The sequence below is a fragment of the Oncorhynchus clarkii genome, chromosome 24 (genome assembly GCF_045791955.1).
Source record: "Oncorhynchus clarkii lewisi isolate Uvic-CL-2024 chromosome 24, UVic_Ocla_1.0, whole genome shotgun sequence".
In the NCBI taxonomy this organism is placed as follows: Eukaryota; Metazoa; Chordata; class Actinopteri; order Salmoniformes; family Salmonidae; genus Oncorhynchus; species Oncorhynchus clarkii.
This window is the reverse complement of record NC_092170.1, coordinates 24,940,535-24,958,831: the sequence shown is the minus strand read 5'-3', so window position 1 is coordinate 24,958,831 and position 18,297 is coordinate 24,940,535. Positions and strand designations below refer to the sequence as shown.

General features: G+C 45.1%; 1 protein-coding gene across 3 annotated transcripts in view; it reads left to right on the top strand.

The window, feature by feature from the left end:
- Nucleotides 1-17,918, top strand: part of LOC139382189 (serine/threonine-protein kinase ULK2-like) — a 67,598-nt gene extending 49,680 nt beyond the window's left edge. Inside the window, exons 16-27 of one of the 3 annotated variants that reach the window (XM_071126053.1) lie at nucleotides 2,860-3,008; nucleotides 3,146-3,229; nucleotides 9,095-9,366; nucleotides 9,496-9,677; nucleotides 12,349-12,458; nucleotides 12,807-12,950; nucleotides 13,403-13,617; nucleotides 13,711-13,889; nucleotides 14,133-14,251; nucleotides 14,446-14,739; nucleotides 15,202-15,305; nucleotides 15,346-15,557. In XM_071126053.1, coding sequence (XP_070982154.1) covers nucleotides 2,860-3,008; nucleotides 3,146-3,229; nucleotides 9,095-9,366; nucleotides 9,496-9,677; nucleotides 12,349-12,458; nucleotides 12,807-12,950; nucleotides 13,403-13,617; nucleotides 13,711-13,889; nucleotides 14,133-14,251; nucleotides 14,446-14,739; nucleotides 15,202-15,266 — 1,813 coding nt within the window. In that variant the 3' untranslated portion in view covers nucleotides 15,267-15,305; nucleotides 15,346-15,557. Of the gene's footprint in view, nucleotides 1-2,859; nucleotides 3,009-3,145; nucleotides 3,230-9,094; nucleotides 9,367-9,495; nucleotides 9,678-12,348; nucleotides 12,459-12,806; nucleotides 12,951-13,402; nucleotides 13,618-13,710; nucleotides 13,890-14,132; nucleotides 14,252-14,445; nucleotides 14,740-15,201 lie in introns of all 3 variants that reach the window. The other 2 variants (XM_071126054.1, XM_071126055.1) reach the window with 2 other exon arrangements.
- Nucleotides 17,919-18,297: the final 379 nt, after the last annotated feature.

Sequence of the window (18,297 nt, the reverse complement as noted above, 5' to 3'; positions counted from 1 at the left end):
GCCACTCAATGTTAAGTGGTGTGATGGCCAGTCTCATGGCCTTGAGATAGAAGCTGTTTTTCAGTCTCTCTGCCCCTGCTTTGATGCACCTGTACTGACCTCGCCTTCTGGATGATAGCTAGGTGAACTGGCTGTGGCTCGGGTGGTTGTTGTCCTTGATGACCTTTATGGCCTTCCTGTGACATCGGGTGGTGTAGGTGTCCTGGAGGGCAGGTAGTTTGCCCCCGGTGATGCGTTGTGCAGACCTCACTACCCTCTGGAGAGCCTTACGGTTGTGGGGAGAGCAGTTGCCGTACCAGGCGGTGATTCAGCCCGACAGGATGCTCTCGATTGTGCATCTGTAAAAGTTTGTGAGTGCTTTTGGTGACAAGCTGCCTGTGTGGGTGGACCATTTCAGTTTGTCCGTGATGTGTACGGACATTACTTTCCCGTCGATGTGGATAGGGGGGTGCTCCCTCTGCTGTTTCCTGATGTCCACGATCATCTCCTTTGTTTTGTTGACGTTGAGTGAAAGGCTATTTTCCTGACACCACACTCCGAGGGCCCTCAGCTCCTCCCTGTAGGCCGTCTCGTCATTGTTGGTAATCAAGCCTACCACTGTAGTGTCGTCTGCAAACTTGATGATTGAGTTGGAGGCGTGCATGACCACGCAGTCGTGGGTGAACAGGGAGTACAGGAGGGGGCTCAGAACGCACCCTTGTGGGGCCCCAGTGTTGAGGATCAGCGGGGTGGAGATGTTGTTACCTACCCTCACCACCTTGGGGCGGCCCGTCAGGAAGTCCAGTACCCAGTTGCACAGGGCGGGGTCGAGACTGAGGGAATAGCTACACTGTTTGTATTCGGTCATGTTCCCGGTCATCTTGCCCTGATTAAAAGCAGTGGTTCGCGTTTTCAGTTTTGAGCGAATGCTGCCACCAATCCACGGTTTCTGGTTTGGGAATGTTTTAAAAGTTGCTGTGGGTACGACATTGCCGATGCACTGACTAATAAACTCGCTCACCGTATTCGTCAAAGTTGTTGTTTGACGCAATGCAGAACATATCCCAGTCTACGTGATCGAAGCAATCTTGAAGCGTGGTCTCTGTCTATAGGCAGGTAGCAACAAAATGGAGTTGTGGTCAGCTTTTCCGAAAGGAGGGCGGGGAAGAGGCCTTATATGTGTCGCAGAAGTTAGAATAACAATGATCCAGGGTTTTACCAGCCCTGGTAGCACAATCGATATCCTGATAGAATTTAGGGAGTCTTGTTTTCAAATTAGCCTTGTTAAAATCCCCAGCTACAATGAATGCAGCCTCAGGATATATGGTTTCCAGTTTACATAGAGTCAAATGAAGTTCGTTCAGGGCCATCGATGTGTCTGCTTGGGGGGGGAGGGGGGGGGATATATACGGCTGTGATTAGAATCGAAGAGATATCTCTTGGTAGATATTGCGGTCGACATTTGATTGTGAGGAACTCTAAGTCAGATGAACAGACGTCTCGTTAATCATAAGGCATACCCCCCCCGCCCCTCAGCCAAACAAGATGCTTGTTTCTGTGGGTGAAGAAACCAGGAGTCGGTACGACTCCGATAGCGTGTCTCGAGTGAGCCATGTTTCCGTGAAATAAAGAATGTTACTTACTTATGTCTCTCTGGAATGCTGCCCTTGCTCGTATTTCATCAACCTTGTTGTCAAGAGACTGGACATTGGCGAGTATTATGCTCGAGAGTGGTGCGCCCGTCTCCGGAGCCTGACTAGAAGACTGATTCGTCTGCCCCTTTTACGGCGTCGTTGTTTTGGTTCGCCGGCTGGGATCCGATCCATTCTCCTGGGTGGTGGGCAAAACAGAGGATCCGCTTCGGAAAGTCGTATTCCTGGTCATAATGATGGTGAGTTGACGTTGCTCTAATATCCAATAGTTCCTCCCGACTCTACGTAATAAAACCTAAGATTACGTGGGGTACCAATGTACAAAATAACACGTAAAAAAAAGAAATACTGCATAGTTTCCTTGGAACGCGAAGCGAGGCGGCCATCTCTGTCGGCGCCGGAAGTAATTTAGTCAGAGTACGGAGTAGCCAGCCTCCCCCGACTGCTGCCCCTTTTCCCTTGGCCGTGGGTCTTACTCTGTGTCCTCCAAGGAGGATTAAGCTCTCTGTCATAGACCGACTACCCTGTCGTTGACCGTGTCTGGCTAGTTAACGAGCTAGCGTTTAGCGACCGTTCTTTATGTTCAAGAAGAGATGAATGCAGAGAGCTAGTACAGCAGGCTTGCAGACAGACACTGCAGACATCTCAGGGGAGGACTGGCTTCCATATGTGTCCGCCTGCTGCCTACTCTTTTCTCTGTCAGACATATTTCTTTTTTTTAACTCCAGAAAACTGTAGAGAGGAAGTGAGGCAGAAAGAGAGAGAGTGGAAGAGTACTCGCTGTCAGCACAACAGTTGCTCAACCAATGTTCCGACATGCTTGTTTTTTCGCAAGTGTAGGCTAACAGCCGTGTATGAAGTGCTTGCAGCGTGACAGGGTGGTCTTGGCAGCAATCTGACGGTCGCTGAATAACTCCGGAAATTGAAATTAGGGCCAAGTGAAAAAAGGCAACTGTTACACTGAGCTGAGGGAATAGAATCTAGCTAAGCTCATTGCCAAAGTTCATGTTTTCACATGTTTTAGAAAGGTTATTCAAGTGTTATTTGATGACAACATGAAGGATAGTGGTTGGAAACTAGAGCATCGCTGTAACTAAAAAGGGGGTTCATGAACTGTAGGTGTTGGTTCTGGTGGACTAACATGTTATGAATGTTATGTTTTTGTTATGTATGTATTGTGTATTTGTGATATCTAAACCTCCATTGTGTGTGCTTGTGGTCTATGCAGGTCTGGTACAGTGAGGCGGTCCAACACCAGTCCCATGGGTTTCCCTAAGGTTGGCTCTGGGTCCGCCAGCTCTGCAGACTGCAGCCCTCAGATGACAGGCAGACGTCTCTCTATAGGCAGCTCCCGCCCATACTCGCCCTCACCTCTGGGTAAGAACATGCCCCAACATGTCCTCATATCTCATATCATTCAACACGCCTGGCATCAACATCCTTTTACATTGAAACCTTCTGTTGACATCTAATGCAACACTGCATGAATATGTCTGTGTGTGTTTCTCTTCAAGTGGGCACAATCCCAGAGCAGCTGGGTCACTGTTGTTGTGGACACACTAAGGGCCACGAGTCCCGCAGCCGCAGCTCCTCAGGAGGTGAGTTCAGTAGACAGACAGACCGATAGAACAAGGCTGGGTTTCCCAAAGATCTTCATTCCATTTAAACTAAATGGACAAAATATGATCTTAGTGCTCTTATGAAACCCAGCCTAGGATGACTTTTAAAGAGCGACAGACAAGGGCAGCTACAGAAGTGTTTACATGTTCTTCTCTCTCTCCCCTCCCCTGAGGTGGATGTTTATGATTGACAAAAGCCATGAGTCAGGTTTTATTTGAAATAACAGGTATTCCATTAACACTCTGGGAGGGAGGTTGTGTGTATGGGAGTTGGAGCCTTTCAACCACCCGTCCACGCAGATTTCAGAAGTGTGTCACGGGGCCAGTATCCATGGCAACCACAGTGTCATAGAAAGGACTTGCCTTGAGCAAAACAGTGCAGATACAGTTAGCACTTTGTCTCCTTTGGAAAACCTGGAGATTAACAACCCAGACCTGATGACCTGCTAAAGAAACCGACCCAGACCTGATGACCTGCTAAAGAAGAAACAAACCAGACGTGATGACCTGCTAAAGAAACCGACCCAGACCTGATGACCTGCTAAAGAAGAAACAAACCAGACCTGATGACCTGCTAAATGAAACCAACCAGACCTGATGACATGCTAAAGAAGAAACAAACCAGACCTGATGACCTGCTAAAGACGAAACCAACCAGACCTGATGACCTGCTAAAGAAGAAACAAACCAGACCTGATGACCTGCTAAAGAAGAAACCAATACAGACTTGATGACCTGCTAAAGAAGAAACAACCCATACCTGATGACCTGCTAAAGAAGAAACAAATACAGACCTGATGACCTGCTAAAGAAGAAACAACCCAGACCTGATGACCTGCTAAAGAAGAAACAAACCAGACCTGATGACCTGCTAAAGAAGAAACAAACCAGACCTGATGACCTGCTAAAGAAGAAACAACCCAGACCTGATGACCTACTAAAGAAGAAACAACCCAGACCTGATGACCTGCTAAAGAAGAAACAAATACAGACTTGATGACCTGCTAAAGAAGAAACATCCCAGACCTGATGACCTGCTAAAGAAGAAACAACCCAGACCTGATGACCTGCTAAAGAAGAAACAACCCAGACCTGATGACCTGCTGAAGACGAAACAAACCAGACCTGATGACCTGCTAAAGAAGAAACAAATACAGACTTGATGACCTGCTAAAGAAGAAACATCCCAGACCTGATGACCTGCTAAAGAAGAAACAACCCAGACCTGATGACCTGCTAAATAAGAAACAACCCAGACCTGATGACTTGTTAATGAAGAAACAAATACAGACCTGATGACTTGTTAATGAAGAACCAACCCAGACCTGATGACCTGCTAAAGAAGAAACAACCCAGACCTGATGACCTGCTAAATAAGAAACATCCCAGACCTGATGACCTGCTAAAGAAGAAACAACCCAGACCTGATGACCTGCTAAAGAAGAAACAACCCAGACCTGATGACCTGCTAAAGAAGAAACAACCCAGACCTGATGACCTGCTGAAGATGAAACAAACCAGACCTGATGACCTGCTAAAGAAGAAACAACCCAGACCTGATGACCTGCTAAAGAAGAAACAACCCAGACCTGATGACCTGCTAAAGAAGAAACAACCCAGACCTGATGACCTACTAAAGAAGAAACAACCCAGACCTGATGACCTGCTAAAGAAGAAACAAATACAGACTTGATGACCTGCTAAAGAAGAAACATCCCAGACCTGATGACCTGCTAAAGAAGAAACAACCCAGACCTGATGACCTGCTAAAGAAGAAACAACCCAGACCTGATGACCTGCTGAAGACGAAACAAACCAGACCTGATGACCTGCTAAAGAAGAAACAAATACAGACTTGATGACCTGCTAAAGAAGAAACATCCCAGACCTGATGACCTGCTAAAGAAGAAACAACCCAGACCTGATGACCTGCTAAAGAAGAAACAACCCAGACCTGATGACCTGCTAAAGAAGAAACAATCCAGACCTGATGACCTGCTGAAGACGAAACAAACCAGACCTGATGACCTGCTAAAGAATAAACAACCCAGACCTGATGACCTGCTAAAGAAGAAACAACCCAGACCTGATGACCTGCTAAAGAAGAAACAAACCAGACCTGATGACCTGATAAAGAAGAAACAACCCAGACCTGATGACCTGCTAAAGAAGAAACAAATACAGACTTGATGACCTGCTAAAGAAGAAACATCCCAGACCTGATGACCTGCTAAAGAAGAAACAAATACAGACTTGATGACCTGCTAAAGAAGAAACATCCCAGACCTGATGACCTGCTAAAGAAGAAACAACCCAGACCTGATGACCTGCTAAATAAGAAACAACCCAGACCTGATGACTTGTTAATGAAGAAACAAATACAGACCTGATGACTTGTTAATGAAGAACCAACCCAGACCTGATGACCTGCTAAAGAAGAAACAACCCAGACCTGATGACCTGCTAAATAAGAAACATCCCAGACCTGATGACCTGCTAAAGAAGAAACAACCCAGACCTGATGACCTGCTAAAGAAGAAACAACCCAGACCTGATGACCTGCTAAAGAAGAAACAACCCAGACCTGATGACCTGCTGAAGATGAAACAAACCAGACCTGATGACCTGCTAAAGAAGAAACATCCCAGACCTGATGACCTGCTAAAGAAGAAACAACCCAGACCTGATGACCTGCTAAAGAAGAAACAACCCAGACCTGATGACCTGCTAAAGAAGAAACAATCCAGACCTGATGACCTGCTGAAGACGAAACAACCCAGACCTGATGACCTGCTAAAGAATAAACAACCCAGACCTGATGACCTGCTAAAGAAGAAACAACCCAGACCTGATGACCTGCTAAAGAAGAAACAAACCAGACCTGATGACCTGATAAAGAAGAAACAACCCAGACCTGATGACCTGCTAAAGAAGAAACATCCCAGACCTGATGACCTGCTAAAGAAGAAACAACCCAGACCTAATGACCTGCTAAAGAAGATACAACCCTTACCTGATGACCTGCTAAAGATGAAACAACCCAGACCTGATGACCTGCTAAAGACGAAACAAACCAGACCTGATGACCTGCTAAAGAAGAAACAACCCAGACCTGATGACCTGCTAAAGAAGAAACAAACCAGACCTGATGACCTGCTAAAGAATAAACAACCCAGACCTGATGACCTGCTAAAGAAGAAACAACCCAGACCTGATGACCTGCTAAAGAAGAAACAACCCAGACCTGATGACCTACTAAAGAAGAAACTACCCAGACCTGATGACCTGCTAAATAAGAAACATCCCAGACCTGATGACCTGCTAAAGAAGAAACAACCCAGACCTGATGACCTGCTAAAGAAGAAACAACCCAGACCTGATGACCTGCTAAAGAAGAAACAACCCAGACCTGATGACCTGCTAAAGAAGAAACAACCCAGACCTGATGACCTGCTAAAGAAGAAACAACCCAGACCTGATGACCTGCTAAAGAAGAAACAACCCAGACCTGATGACCTGCTAAAGAAGAAACAAATACAGACTTGATGACCTGCTAAAGAAGAAACAACCCAGACCTGATGACCTGCTAAAGAAGAAACAAATACAGACTTGATGACCTGCTAAAGAAGAAACATCCCAGACCTGATGACCTGCTAAAGAAGAAACAACCCAGACCTGATTACCTGCTAAAGAAGAAACAACCCAGACCTGATGACCTGCTAAAGAAGAAACAACCCAGACCTTATGACCTGCTGAAGACGAAACAAACCAGACCTGATGACCTGCTAAAGAAGAAACAACCCAGACCTGATGACCTGCTAAAGAAGAAACAACCCAGACCTGATGACCTGCTAAAGAAGAAACAACCCAGACCTGATGACCTACTAAATAAGAAACAACCCAGACCTGATGACCTGCTAAAGAAGAAACAACCCAGACCTGATGACCTGCTAAAGACGAAACAAACGAGACCTGATGACCTGCTAAAGAAGAAACAACCCAGACCTGATGACCTGCTAAAGAAGAAACAACCCAGACCTGATGACCTGCTAAAGACGAAACAAACCAGACCTGATGACCTGCTAAATAAGAAACAAATACAGACTTGATGACCTGCTAAAGAAGAAACATCCCAGACCTGATGACCTGCTAAAGAAGAAACAAATACAGACTTGGTGACCTGCTAAAGAAGAAACATCCCAGACCTGATGACCTGCTAAAGAAGAAACAACCCAGACCTGATGACCTGCTAAATAAGAAACAACCCAGACCTGATGACTTGTTAATGAAGAAACAAATACAGACCTGATGACTTGTTAATGAAGAACCAACCCAGACCTGATGACCTGCTAAAGAAGAAACAACCCAGACCTGATGACCTGCTAAATAAGAAACATCCAAGACCTGATGACCTGCTAAAGAAGAAACAACCCAGACCTGATGACCTGCTAAAGAAGAAACAACCCAGACCTGATGACCTGCTAAAGAAGAAACAACCCAGACCTGATGACCTGCTGAAGACGAAACAAACCAGACCTGATGACCTGCTAAAGAAGAAACAACCCAGACCTGATGACCTGCTAAAGAAGAAACAACCCAGACCTGATGACCTGCTAAAGAAGAAACAACCCAGACCTGATGACCTACTAAAGAAGAAACAACCCAGACCTGATGACCTGCTAAAGAAGAAACAAATACAGACTTGATGACCTGCTAAAGAAGAAACATCCCAGACCTGATGACCTGCTAAAGAAGAAACAACCCAGACCTGATGACCTGCTAAAGAAGAAACAACCCAGACCTGATGACCTGCTGAAGACGAAACAAACCAGACCTGATGACCTGCTAAAGAAGAAACAAATACAGACTTGATGACCTGCTAAAGAAGAAACATCCCAGACCTGATGACCTGCTAAAGAAGAAACAACCCAGACCTGATGACCTGCTAAAGAAGAAACAACCCAGACCTGATGACCTGCTAAAGAAGAAACAACCCAGACCTGATGACCTGCTGAAGACGAAACAAACCAGACCTGATGACCTGCTAAAGAAGAAACAACCCAGACCTGATGACCTGCTAAAGAAGAAACAACCCAGACCTGATGACCTGCTAAAGAAGAAACAAACCAGACCTGATGACCTGCTAAAGAAGAAACAACCCAGACCTGATGACCTGCTAAAGATGAAACAACCCAGACCTGATGACCTGCTAAATGAAACCAACCAGACCTAATGACCTGCTAAAGAAGAAACAACCCAGACCTGATGACCTGCTAAAGAAGAAACAACCCAGACCTGATGACCTGCTAAAGAAGAAACAAACCAGACCTGATGACCTGCTAAAGAAGAAACAAATACAGATTTGATGACCTGCTAAAGAAGAAACAAATAGAGACTTGATGGCCTGCTAAAGAAGAAACAAATACAGACTTGATGGCCTGCTAAAGAAGAAACTAATACAGACTTGATGGCCTGCTAAAGAAGAAACTAATACAGACTTGATGGCCTGCTAAAGAAGAAACTAATACAGACTTGATGGCCTGCTAAAGCAGAAACTAGAAGTGGTCTTTTTGAACTTATCAGCAGCAATACTCTGAATTAACAAGAGGCTTATAAAAACTTTAACCTAGTGGCCCTTCACTGATGCTATTTTTGTCTTGGTTTACAGTGGAAAAATACACATTTCAAAACTGTAGAGCCATCTAGTGGTGAATTGTACATCTTCTCTAGATTAGTATGGGCCAACTCCACTGACAATATACTAACACTAATGTAACTGATGAAACTTAAACTTTTACATTAAGTGATAAATGACTTCTATGAATGACTGTGTGTCTCCTTTAGGTTCTCCAGTGCCGTCGTCCCAGTTACTGGGGGCTCGCCTTCAGAGTGCCCCCACCCTGACCGAGGTCTACCAGACCAGACAGAAACTCCATAAGCAGCTGTCAGACCCCATCCAGCCCTCCACCTCCAACTACCCCCCCAGCCACTCCCCTCATCTGGGTCGCCCTGGCAATCTGGGCACCTCCCCCACCAAACACCTGGGCTCCTCTCCCCGCTCCTCTGATTGGCTGACAAAGTCACCGCTGCCCACCATCATTGGCTCCCCCACCAAGGTCGGTTAAGTTGATAACCATTTTGGCATATTTAAATCATAAGCCCAATTCTGTTTTGCTACGGTCCTACTTACCACAACCTTGGAGTGAGTATTCCCAGTAACTGTTGACCTCGATGTCCCTGTTCAGCCCATCTCGGCCCCATTCAAGATCCCTAAGACGCAGGCGTCCTGTAACCTGATGGCTCTGGCAGACAGTCCCACAACCACTAAGACCCTGGCGGACGCACGGGACATCTGTGCCCACCACTGCACCCCCTATCCCAGTGGGCGCCAGTCTGCCCCTGAGGCCAGTAGGACCACCTTTGGCAGGTAATGTGAGCACTATGGTCTTTCTCTTTCTGTGTGGGTAATAAATACTACATGAACAAATGTATGTGGACACTTGCTCGTTGAACATCTCATTTCAAAATCATGGGCGTTAATATGGAGTTGCTCCCCCCTTTGCTGCTTTAACAGCCTACCCTCTTCTGAGAAGGCTTTACACTAGATGTTGGAATTAGAGGTTGACCGAGTATGATTTTTCCATGCCGATACCGATTATTGGAGGACCAAAATAAGCCGATATTTATTAATCGGACGATTTTTATTTATATATATATATATGTATATATATATTTGTATTAATGACAATTACAAAAATGCTGAATGAACAATGAAAATAAAATAAAATAATACATAATACAATAATACATACATAAAATCTATTTGGTCTCAAATAAATAATGAAACATGCTCAATTTGGTTTAAATAATGCAAAAACACAGTGTTGGAGAAGAAATAAAAGTGCAATATGTGCCATGTAAAAAAGCTAATGTTTAAGTTTCTTGCTCAGAACATATGAAAGCTGGTGGTTCAATATTCCCAGTTCTTCAATGTTCCCAGTTCAGAAGTTTTAGGTTGTAGTTATTATAGGAATTATGACACGGCGACTATTTTGCTCTATACCATTTGTATTTCATATACCTTTGACTATTGGATGTTCTAATAGGCACTTTAGTATTGCCAGCCTAATCTCAGGAGTTGATAGGTTTGAAGTCATAAACAGTGTGTGAATCAAGCATTGCTAAGAGCTGCTGGCAAACGCAGTAAAGTTTTAATGAATGCTTACGAGCCTGCTACCGCCTATTACCGCTCCGTCAGACTGCTCTATCAAATCATAGACTTAATTATAATATAATAAAGACAGAAATACGAGCCTTTGGTCATTAATATGGTCATATCCGGAAACTATCATTTCGAAAACAAAACGTTTATTCTTTCAGTGAAATACGGAACCGTTCCGTATTTTATCAAACGGGTGGCATCCCTAAGTCTAAATACTTCTGTTACATTGCACAACCTTCAATGTTTTGTCATAATTATGTATAATTCTGGCAAATTAGTTCACAACAAGCTAGGCGGCCCAAACTGTTGCATATACCCTGACTCTGCGTGCAATGAATGCAAGCGAAGTGACACAATTTCCCTAGTTAATATTGCCTACTTCTGTGTATTGATTTTAAGAAAGGCATTGATGTTTATGGTTAGGTACAGTCGTGCAATGATTGTGCTTTTTTCGCGAATGCGCTTTTGTTAAATCATCCCCGGTTTGGCGAAGTAGGCTGTGATTCGATGATAAATTAACAGGCACCGCATTGATTTTATGCAACGCAGGACAAGCTAGTTAACCTAGTAATATCATCAACCATGTGTAGTTAGTAGTAACTAGTGATTATGTGAAGAAATATTGTTTTTTATAAGATAAGTTTAACGCCAGCTAGCAGCTTACCTTGGCTCCTTGCTGCACTCAGGTAACAGGTAGGCAGCCTGCCACGCAGTTCCCTCATGGAATGCAATTTAACCGGCCATAATCGGCATCCAAAAATGCCGATTACCGATTTGTTATGAAAACTTGAAATCGGTTAATCGACCGATTAATCGGTCGACCTCTAGTTGGAATATTGCTGTGGGGACTTGCTTCCATTCAGCCACAAGCATTAGTGAGGTCGGCACTGATATTGGGCGATTAGGCCTGGCTCGCAGTCGGCATTCCAATTCATCCCAAAGGTGTTCGATGGAGTTGAGGTCAGGGCTCTGTGCAGGCCAGTCAAGTTCTTCCACACCGATCTTGACAAACCATTTCTGTATGGACCTCGTTTTGTGCACGAGACCATTGTCATGCTGAAACAGGAAAGGGCCTTCCCCAAGCTGTTGCCACAAAGTTGGAAGCACAGAATTGTCTAGAATGTCATTGTATGCTGTAGCGTTAAGATTTCCCTTCACTGGAACTAAGGGGCCTAGCCCGAACCATGAAAAACAGCCCCAGATCATTATTAGTCCGTCCGACTGCCAGTTGGTGAAGCGTGATTCATCACTCCAGAGAACGCGTTTCCACTGCTCCAGAGGCCAATGATAGCGAGCTTTACACCACTACAGCCAACTGTTGGCATTGTGCATGGTGATCTTAGGCTTGTGTGCAGCTGCTTGGCCATGGAAACCCATTTCATGAAGCTCCCGACAAACAGTTATTATGCTGGCATTGCTTCCAGAGGCAGTTTGGAACTCTGTAGTGAGTGTTGCAACCGAGGATAGACAATTTTTACGAGCTTCAGCACTCGGCGGTGCCCTGTGAGCTTGTGTGGCCTACCACTTCGCAGCTGAGCCTTGTTGTGCCCAGACATTTCCACTTCACAATAACATCACTTACAGTTGAACGGGGAGCTCTAGCAGGGCAGAAATTTGACAAACTGACTTGTTGGAAAGGTGGCATCCTATGACGGTGCCACATCGAAAGTCACTGAGCTCTTCAGTAAGGCCATTCTACGGCCAATGTTTGGCTATGGAGATTGCATTGCTGTGTGCTCGATTTTATAGACCTTTCAGCAACGGGTATGGCTGAAATAGCCAAATACACTAATTTGAAGCGGTGTCCACACACTTTTGTATATATAGTGTATCTCTTGCTCATCTCAATGTGTTCTGCATGTATTTCTCTCCCCAGGTCTGTCAGTACTGGCCGTCTGTCTGAACAGCCAATCAGAATCTCTCTAGGGGGACAGCCCTACCAGGGAAGCACGGACAGCCTCAACACAGAGCGGCCCATGGATACAGGTAAATAAACACACACTGACACACACATACTGTCCTAGTTTGTCCTCACCGGTATAATTAATGGAATAGATGTTTGTACCGTTAATTAGAAAACAGCTGGAGACAGAAAATGGGTTGTGAAATTAGAGTTTAGTGAGAAATTACCTAGCTAGTAAACTGACCTGTACAACAATGGTTTAGTAGATGACACTTGTTGTCCCCAAGAACAACACAAATACAAAGACTCACCAGTCTTTCTGCTTCATGGCTTCTCGCCCTGCATGAACTGCTTGGATTGGCTGCTCTGACAGGCACTTCCTGTGAGAGCTTGATTGGCTTAGTGTGAATGACCGCCCCCTCCCTCCCTAGCCCCGGCAGGACCGTTTGGGCTGGCTCAGCTTCAGGGCGGGGCGGCGAGTCCCCGGACCGTTCTCTTCACCGTGGGCTCGCCCCCCAACAGCTGCACCCCCCCTACCTGCAGCCACCTGGGCACCCGGCCGCGCACCACCTCAGGTGAGACCGCTCACTGCGTCAGCGGCTAACTACTAGGCTAACCTGCTAGGCTAACCATTTGCTAAACCCCACTTCCCAAAGCTACACCCTCCTAGCTAACCTTCTAACGCTAATTACTATGACCACTCAATGTTGCCTACCTGGAGTGAAGCGCTAACTCAGGGGTAGTGGTTCCAATGCCAGTTCCCTGAGGTACATAACTGCAATTTAGTGGGCAATCTCTCTCCCTCTCCTTGTGCTGTCCATCTTAGTGGGTACTATCAATAATCGTCTGTCTCAGTGGACTGAACATTGTTTTGGGGAAAAAAAAAATAATTGTATCTTAAAATCTGAAATTCTCTAGAATTCAAATTCAACCAATGAAAAGAGCAATCAAATTATGCCAAAGTGATCTACATAATGACTCACATGAACAATAAAGTTATATCCCTCTCGCCTTCTCTCGTTCTCAGTGGGCTCCAACAGTTCGGCAGGCTCCCTGTGCTCCACCAGTGGGCGAGTGTATGTGGGATCTCCTCCAGGCATGGCAATTGGGACCCCTCCCCAAGGCGGGGCAGAGGCAGGTCCCAGCAGCCTACGCTATGTCCCCTACGGTACCTCTCCCCCCAGCCTGGATGGATTCATCACCTTCGAGGCCCCAGAGCTGCCTGAGGAGACACTCATGGAGGTGAGAGGGGACCTTCTCTGTGTGTGTGTGTAATTTCTATTTGCACACGTCTTTCTGTAATGTCTGACCTGTATCATGTGTTTGTGACTACAGCGAGAGCACACAGACACTCTGATGCACCTACGGATGATGCTGTCCTTCACTGACTGTGTCCTGGATATCGCAGCGGTGCGAGCAGGAGGAGCAGACCTGGGTATATCGGCTGCCTCCCTCTACCCCCCTCAGGAGAGTGTGGTAGTGGACCAGATCAGCCAGCTCAGCAAGGAGTGGGGGTAAGGTAGAGACCAAATATGCTGGGAGGGTCATTTTAACTGAATGTATTTTGGTTTTAATTCGGACCCAAACCTGTTGCATTTCGTCATAGTGATGCACAAAAAATAATGTTGTTTAATCACAATTTTTTTTAAATTTTGTGAAAGGAAAGGATGTTATTATTATTTTTTAGAAAGAAAGGAAAGCCATGGAAAGAAATAAGATGTATAGGTTAGTAATATGTGCTCTACTGCCCTCTACAGGCAGGTGGAGCAGCTGGTGCTGTACATGAAGGCTGCCCAGCTCCTAGCCTCCTCCCTCCACCTGGCCAAGGCCCAGATTAAATCAGCCAAGCTCAACCCCTCCAGCGCAGTCAAGCAGGGTAAGACAGAAGTCCTAAGACCGGTAACAGTGCCATTACACTATAGTATTTATGGAAGAAAAAAACATTTTAAAAATGGCATACTAACTTAAAATATCAATAGTATCCAGATGCATGTATAATACTTAGATATCATTATTTTAGTTTATTTTGAGCATAACTAGCTTTCTCTCCCCCTCCCTCCCCTTCCTCAGTGGTGAAGAGTCTGAACGAGCGTTACAAGAGCTGCATCTCCCTGTGTCGGCGGCTCACTGACAAGCTGAACCACTTCTTCTCCGACAAGCAGCGCTTCGTAGATGAGATCAACAGCGTGACCGCAGAGAAACTCATCTATAACCACGCTGTGGAAACGGTGCAGTCTGCAGCTCTGGATGAGATGTTTCAGCAGACGGAGGACATAGCCTACCGCTACAACAAGGCTGCCATGCTGCTAGATGGCCTGTCCAAGATCCTCCAGGACCCTGCAGACATTGAAAATGTGGCCAAATGTAAGTATCCACCCACCGACCTCAACTATAGATTGGATACCAGTCTGTTTCTGCCACACCATTGATATGTCATGTATGGCCAAAGTCACAAATCCATCTGACAACCAGGCTAGACTCCCCCAACAGGCTCTGTCAGAGACCAGACTAGCTTATCACATTGTAGTGTATCAGATACTCTGGTGTAGTGGACATGGATATTAATATGGAGAGTCAAGTGTGTTAACTAGAGTCTGTTGAGAACAATCCCTTTGACCTCTTATCATAATGGTAACCGGCACTAACAGGCTTGCTTCAACCACTTAGTCTATCTCTGAGCTGCATTCAGATGAGGCTTCAATCAGATTAGGTTTAGAGTGCACTATGGTGCTTTGACAGAGTGTGTGGCATGGCAGCCAAGGCATTGTGACATTGAACAGCCGCTCCAGTGACTGTGATCTGAATGTGTTTGTGTCTCCTCAACAGACAAGGCCAGTGTGGACCGGAGAATCTCTGCCCTCTGCTACTGCACCGTCACACTTTACGAGTAGCAGACCACACACACACACACACACACACACACACACACACACACACACACACACACACACACGCACACACACACACACATCAGGGGCAGCTGTGACCTACCTGCCTTCCTCCTCTGCCCAGACGGACCACTCTCTACCCTAACCGTAGAACCTTGAGAACAAGCACAGAACCCCAATGTTCACTCACGTAGCAGTCCAAGCACCTTTCAGATTCTTTATCTTTTTTTGAGTTTAAGCAAACAGCAACACGACAGATGGTATTAAACCTTCTTGGGCATCGCAGACTGACCGCTGAAGTGCACGAGAGATGATGCACACATTCACTACCAAAGATGATCCAATGATCCTGTAACTGAGACATTCACAGGACATGAACAAGACACAGGCATCTTCTCGCATGCTGTCTGTCAACCGACTCCTTGAAGAGAGTGGGATGAGGACACACACCACCAGATCAAACAAACTACCCAGCTTTTTGTTTCTGACGTGCAGGATTTTTAAATTATTTTGTACCAGAAGAAAGAGATTGACATGAGGACAATGACAACAGAGACTTATACACCGATGAAAAAGACAACTTTTTAATGCAAATCACAGTTATTATAATAATGTAAAGGTTTTTACTCTGTGTTATTAATGCTGTTGTGATTATTTATTGGTTTGGGATAGAAGAAGGATGATGTCATGCCGTCTGACATCGTCTTTAGTATTGAAGTGGATGGAAGGAGTATATGAGATTAGTCAACTTAAAGGCAGGCAGTCTGGCCAACACTGTAACAAATACACACACCCTCAAACGCCCAAACACACACTTTACAATACAAGAATACACACACACCGTTGTTACACACATGGAAAGAATCCTGAAGAGCAAAGGAATCTGTAGATTTGTAATTAGAACTTTTTGTTAGCTGAAGCACTTTATTGTGAATAGTGGGGGGGGACACTTTAGGTAAGAGAAGTGTGAAGGCTGCGAGCTGTAGCTCAAGTGGGTTAAAGGGATGGGGGGGGTCTCACACCCTTCTCAGCCTGCAACACCACTCGCCCTGCCACAGCTCTCCCTCATTGCTGGGCAACATGCTCGCATGCTCTCTGAATAAGTGTTGCCGTGGAAATGGGGTGAGGGGTCGTCTCTGTCACCCACAGGCTTCTTCTTACCATAGTATTCTAAAAGCCCACCCTTACCACTGGTGGGCTTTTAGAATACTATGGTAAGAAGAAGCCTGTGGGTGACAGAGAATCAGACTAAAATTGATGTTTTCTTTGCCTCTGGAACTTTTAGCGGTGACCAGCATAGGCATTTGGGGAGGAGGGGTTCCTGATTAGGTAACCAAGGGGGCACCCCCCTCTCCAGGGTGAATCAAGACAAAACAGTCAAATTACTTGAGTAGTTACTTTACGTTTAATTTTCGCTAAATAATACAGAAACAAGCTTTTTTATGTTCATACATGAATAACTGTAGCTAATTTCCTTGTAAATTGATGTTTGCAGAAGTGTAAAAAATGTGTATGTGCATGTGATTTTGTTATTTTGTTTTCTTAAGTGTGTGTGAGAGCACAGTGAGAGAGTGAGGGGGTCAGTGAGCAAGACAACGCCATTGGATGCCCAGCCTCTCAAAGAGCACAAACATTTTTATGTACGTAGAGATTTGATATGCCCTTCTACCCACGCCTGCCACGGGTTCAGTCAACCTACCTCCATTGGAGGTCCCTGGCACAGAGGAAGGTGCCAACCACACGGCAGCTGCTCAGAACATCTTCACACAACTTCCTCTTTATACTAGGACTGTTCATATACCATACTGGATATGGGAATTCTGTGTGAAGAGATCAAATCTACAGTGTATTGGAAGTAAAGAAAGTCCGTGCCTAGCAACCATTCAAGTCTGCTCTCTCCCCAAGCATCTGCTGTGCTCGCAATACAATAGTGTTAGTGAGTCTGCACACGTCAGGTATGCAAAAGGCCAGTGATCCTAGAAAGTCCATTACAGAAGAAGAGCTGCCTCATAAGCCTGTTTGAAAAGTGGGCAGGCTCCTTTGATTTTCTATTGTACAAGTGTGAATAGTGTGTAATGCATAAACTTGCAACTGGTGGCCACTAGTTTTTTTTAACGATGTACTGTTCTTTTTTTATAGACATATCCAAGTTTTTGTGATTTTTTTTTGGTTTTGTTCTTCTTGTACCCTCTCTCCCCTGCTGGTGAGCACTCCGCACCACAAAAAGCCTTTTCTGCGCACTGAGTTGAGGGAGAAATAAATTAAAAACAATAGTCTGTCTGAATTGACCTAATACATGCATCTATTTATAGAACTGTGGTTTTAGGCCACACTCCCTCTCTAGCAGTAGTTTATGAAGAATGGAGTACTAACGATGGACTGTTTTAGAGACAAACCATTGGTACTAAGCACATGTCATATCCCGTAGACTGAATGTATTTACCCTCCCTGTCATTTGCACCTGAAGCTGAATATATACCAACTCTTGAGATGGTCAACACCCCCCCCCACCACCACCATGAAAATGCAACTGAATTTCCACACACCTATTTTTCAATGAGAAATTGTAATGTTTTACTTGATATGTGGGCATCTTTCTTTATGGAACTCTACAAATGCAGCCTTTGTTAATTAAAAAGAAAAGTTGGAACCTCATGCATGGTCTGTCTGTCTCACTTCATGGAAAATACTAATATAACATTTGTGGGTCCATGAGGGACCCCATTTGAGCCAATGAGCAGTCATTTTGACTCAAACATTCAATAGATTGAGCCAAAATCCTTATTCTTTTTTGCACAACATCAACATACAGCTTCAAAGAATGTTTCAAACCATCATGTCAATTTCATGGACCATCAGTCCACAGTTCTGGTGGTGGTTACATTTCTCCAGCCCCATGCCTCAGCTGGAGAAACTGTTTATCATCTGTAACAAGCATCCCCATCCAGACAGATTCTGATAACATAATTAGCTACACAAGGGGCTCATTCTCTGAATATCACCTAATAAATGAACAGGATTCCAAAATCACACG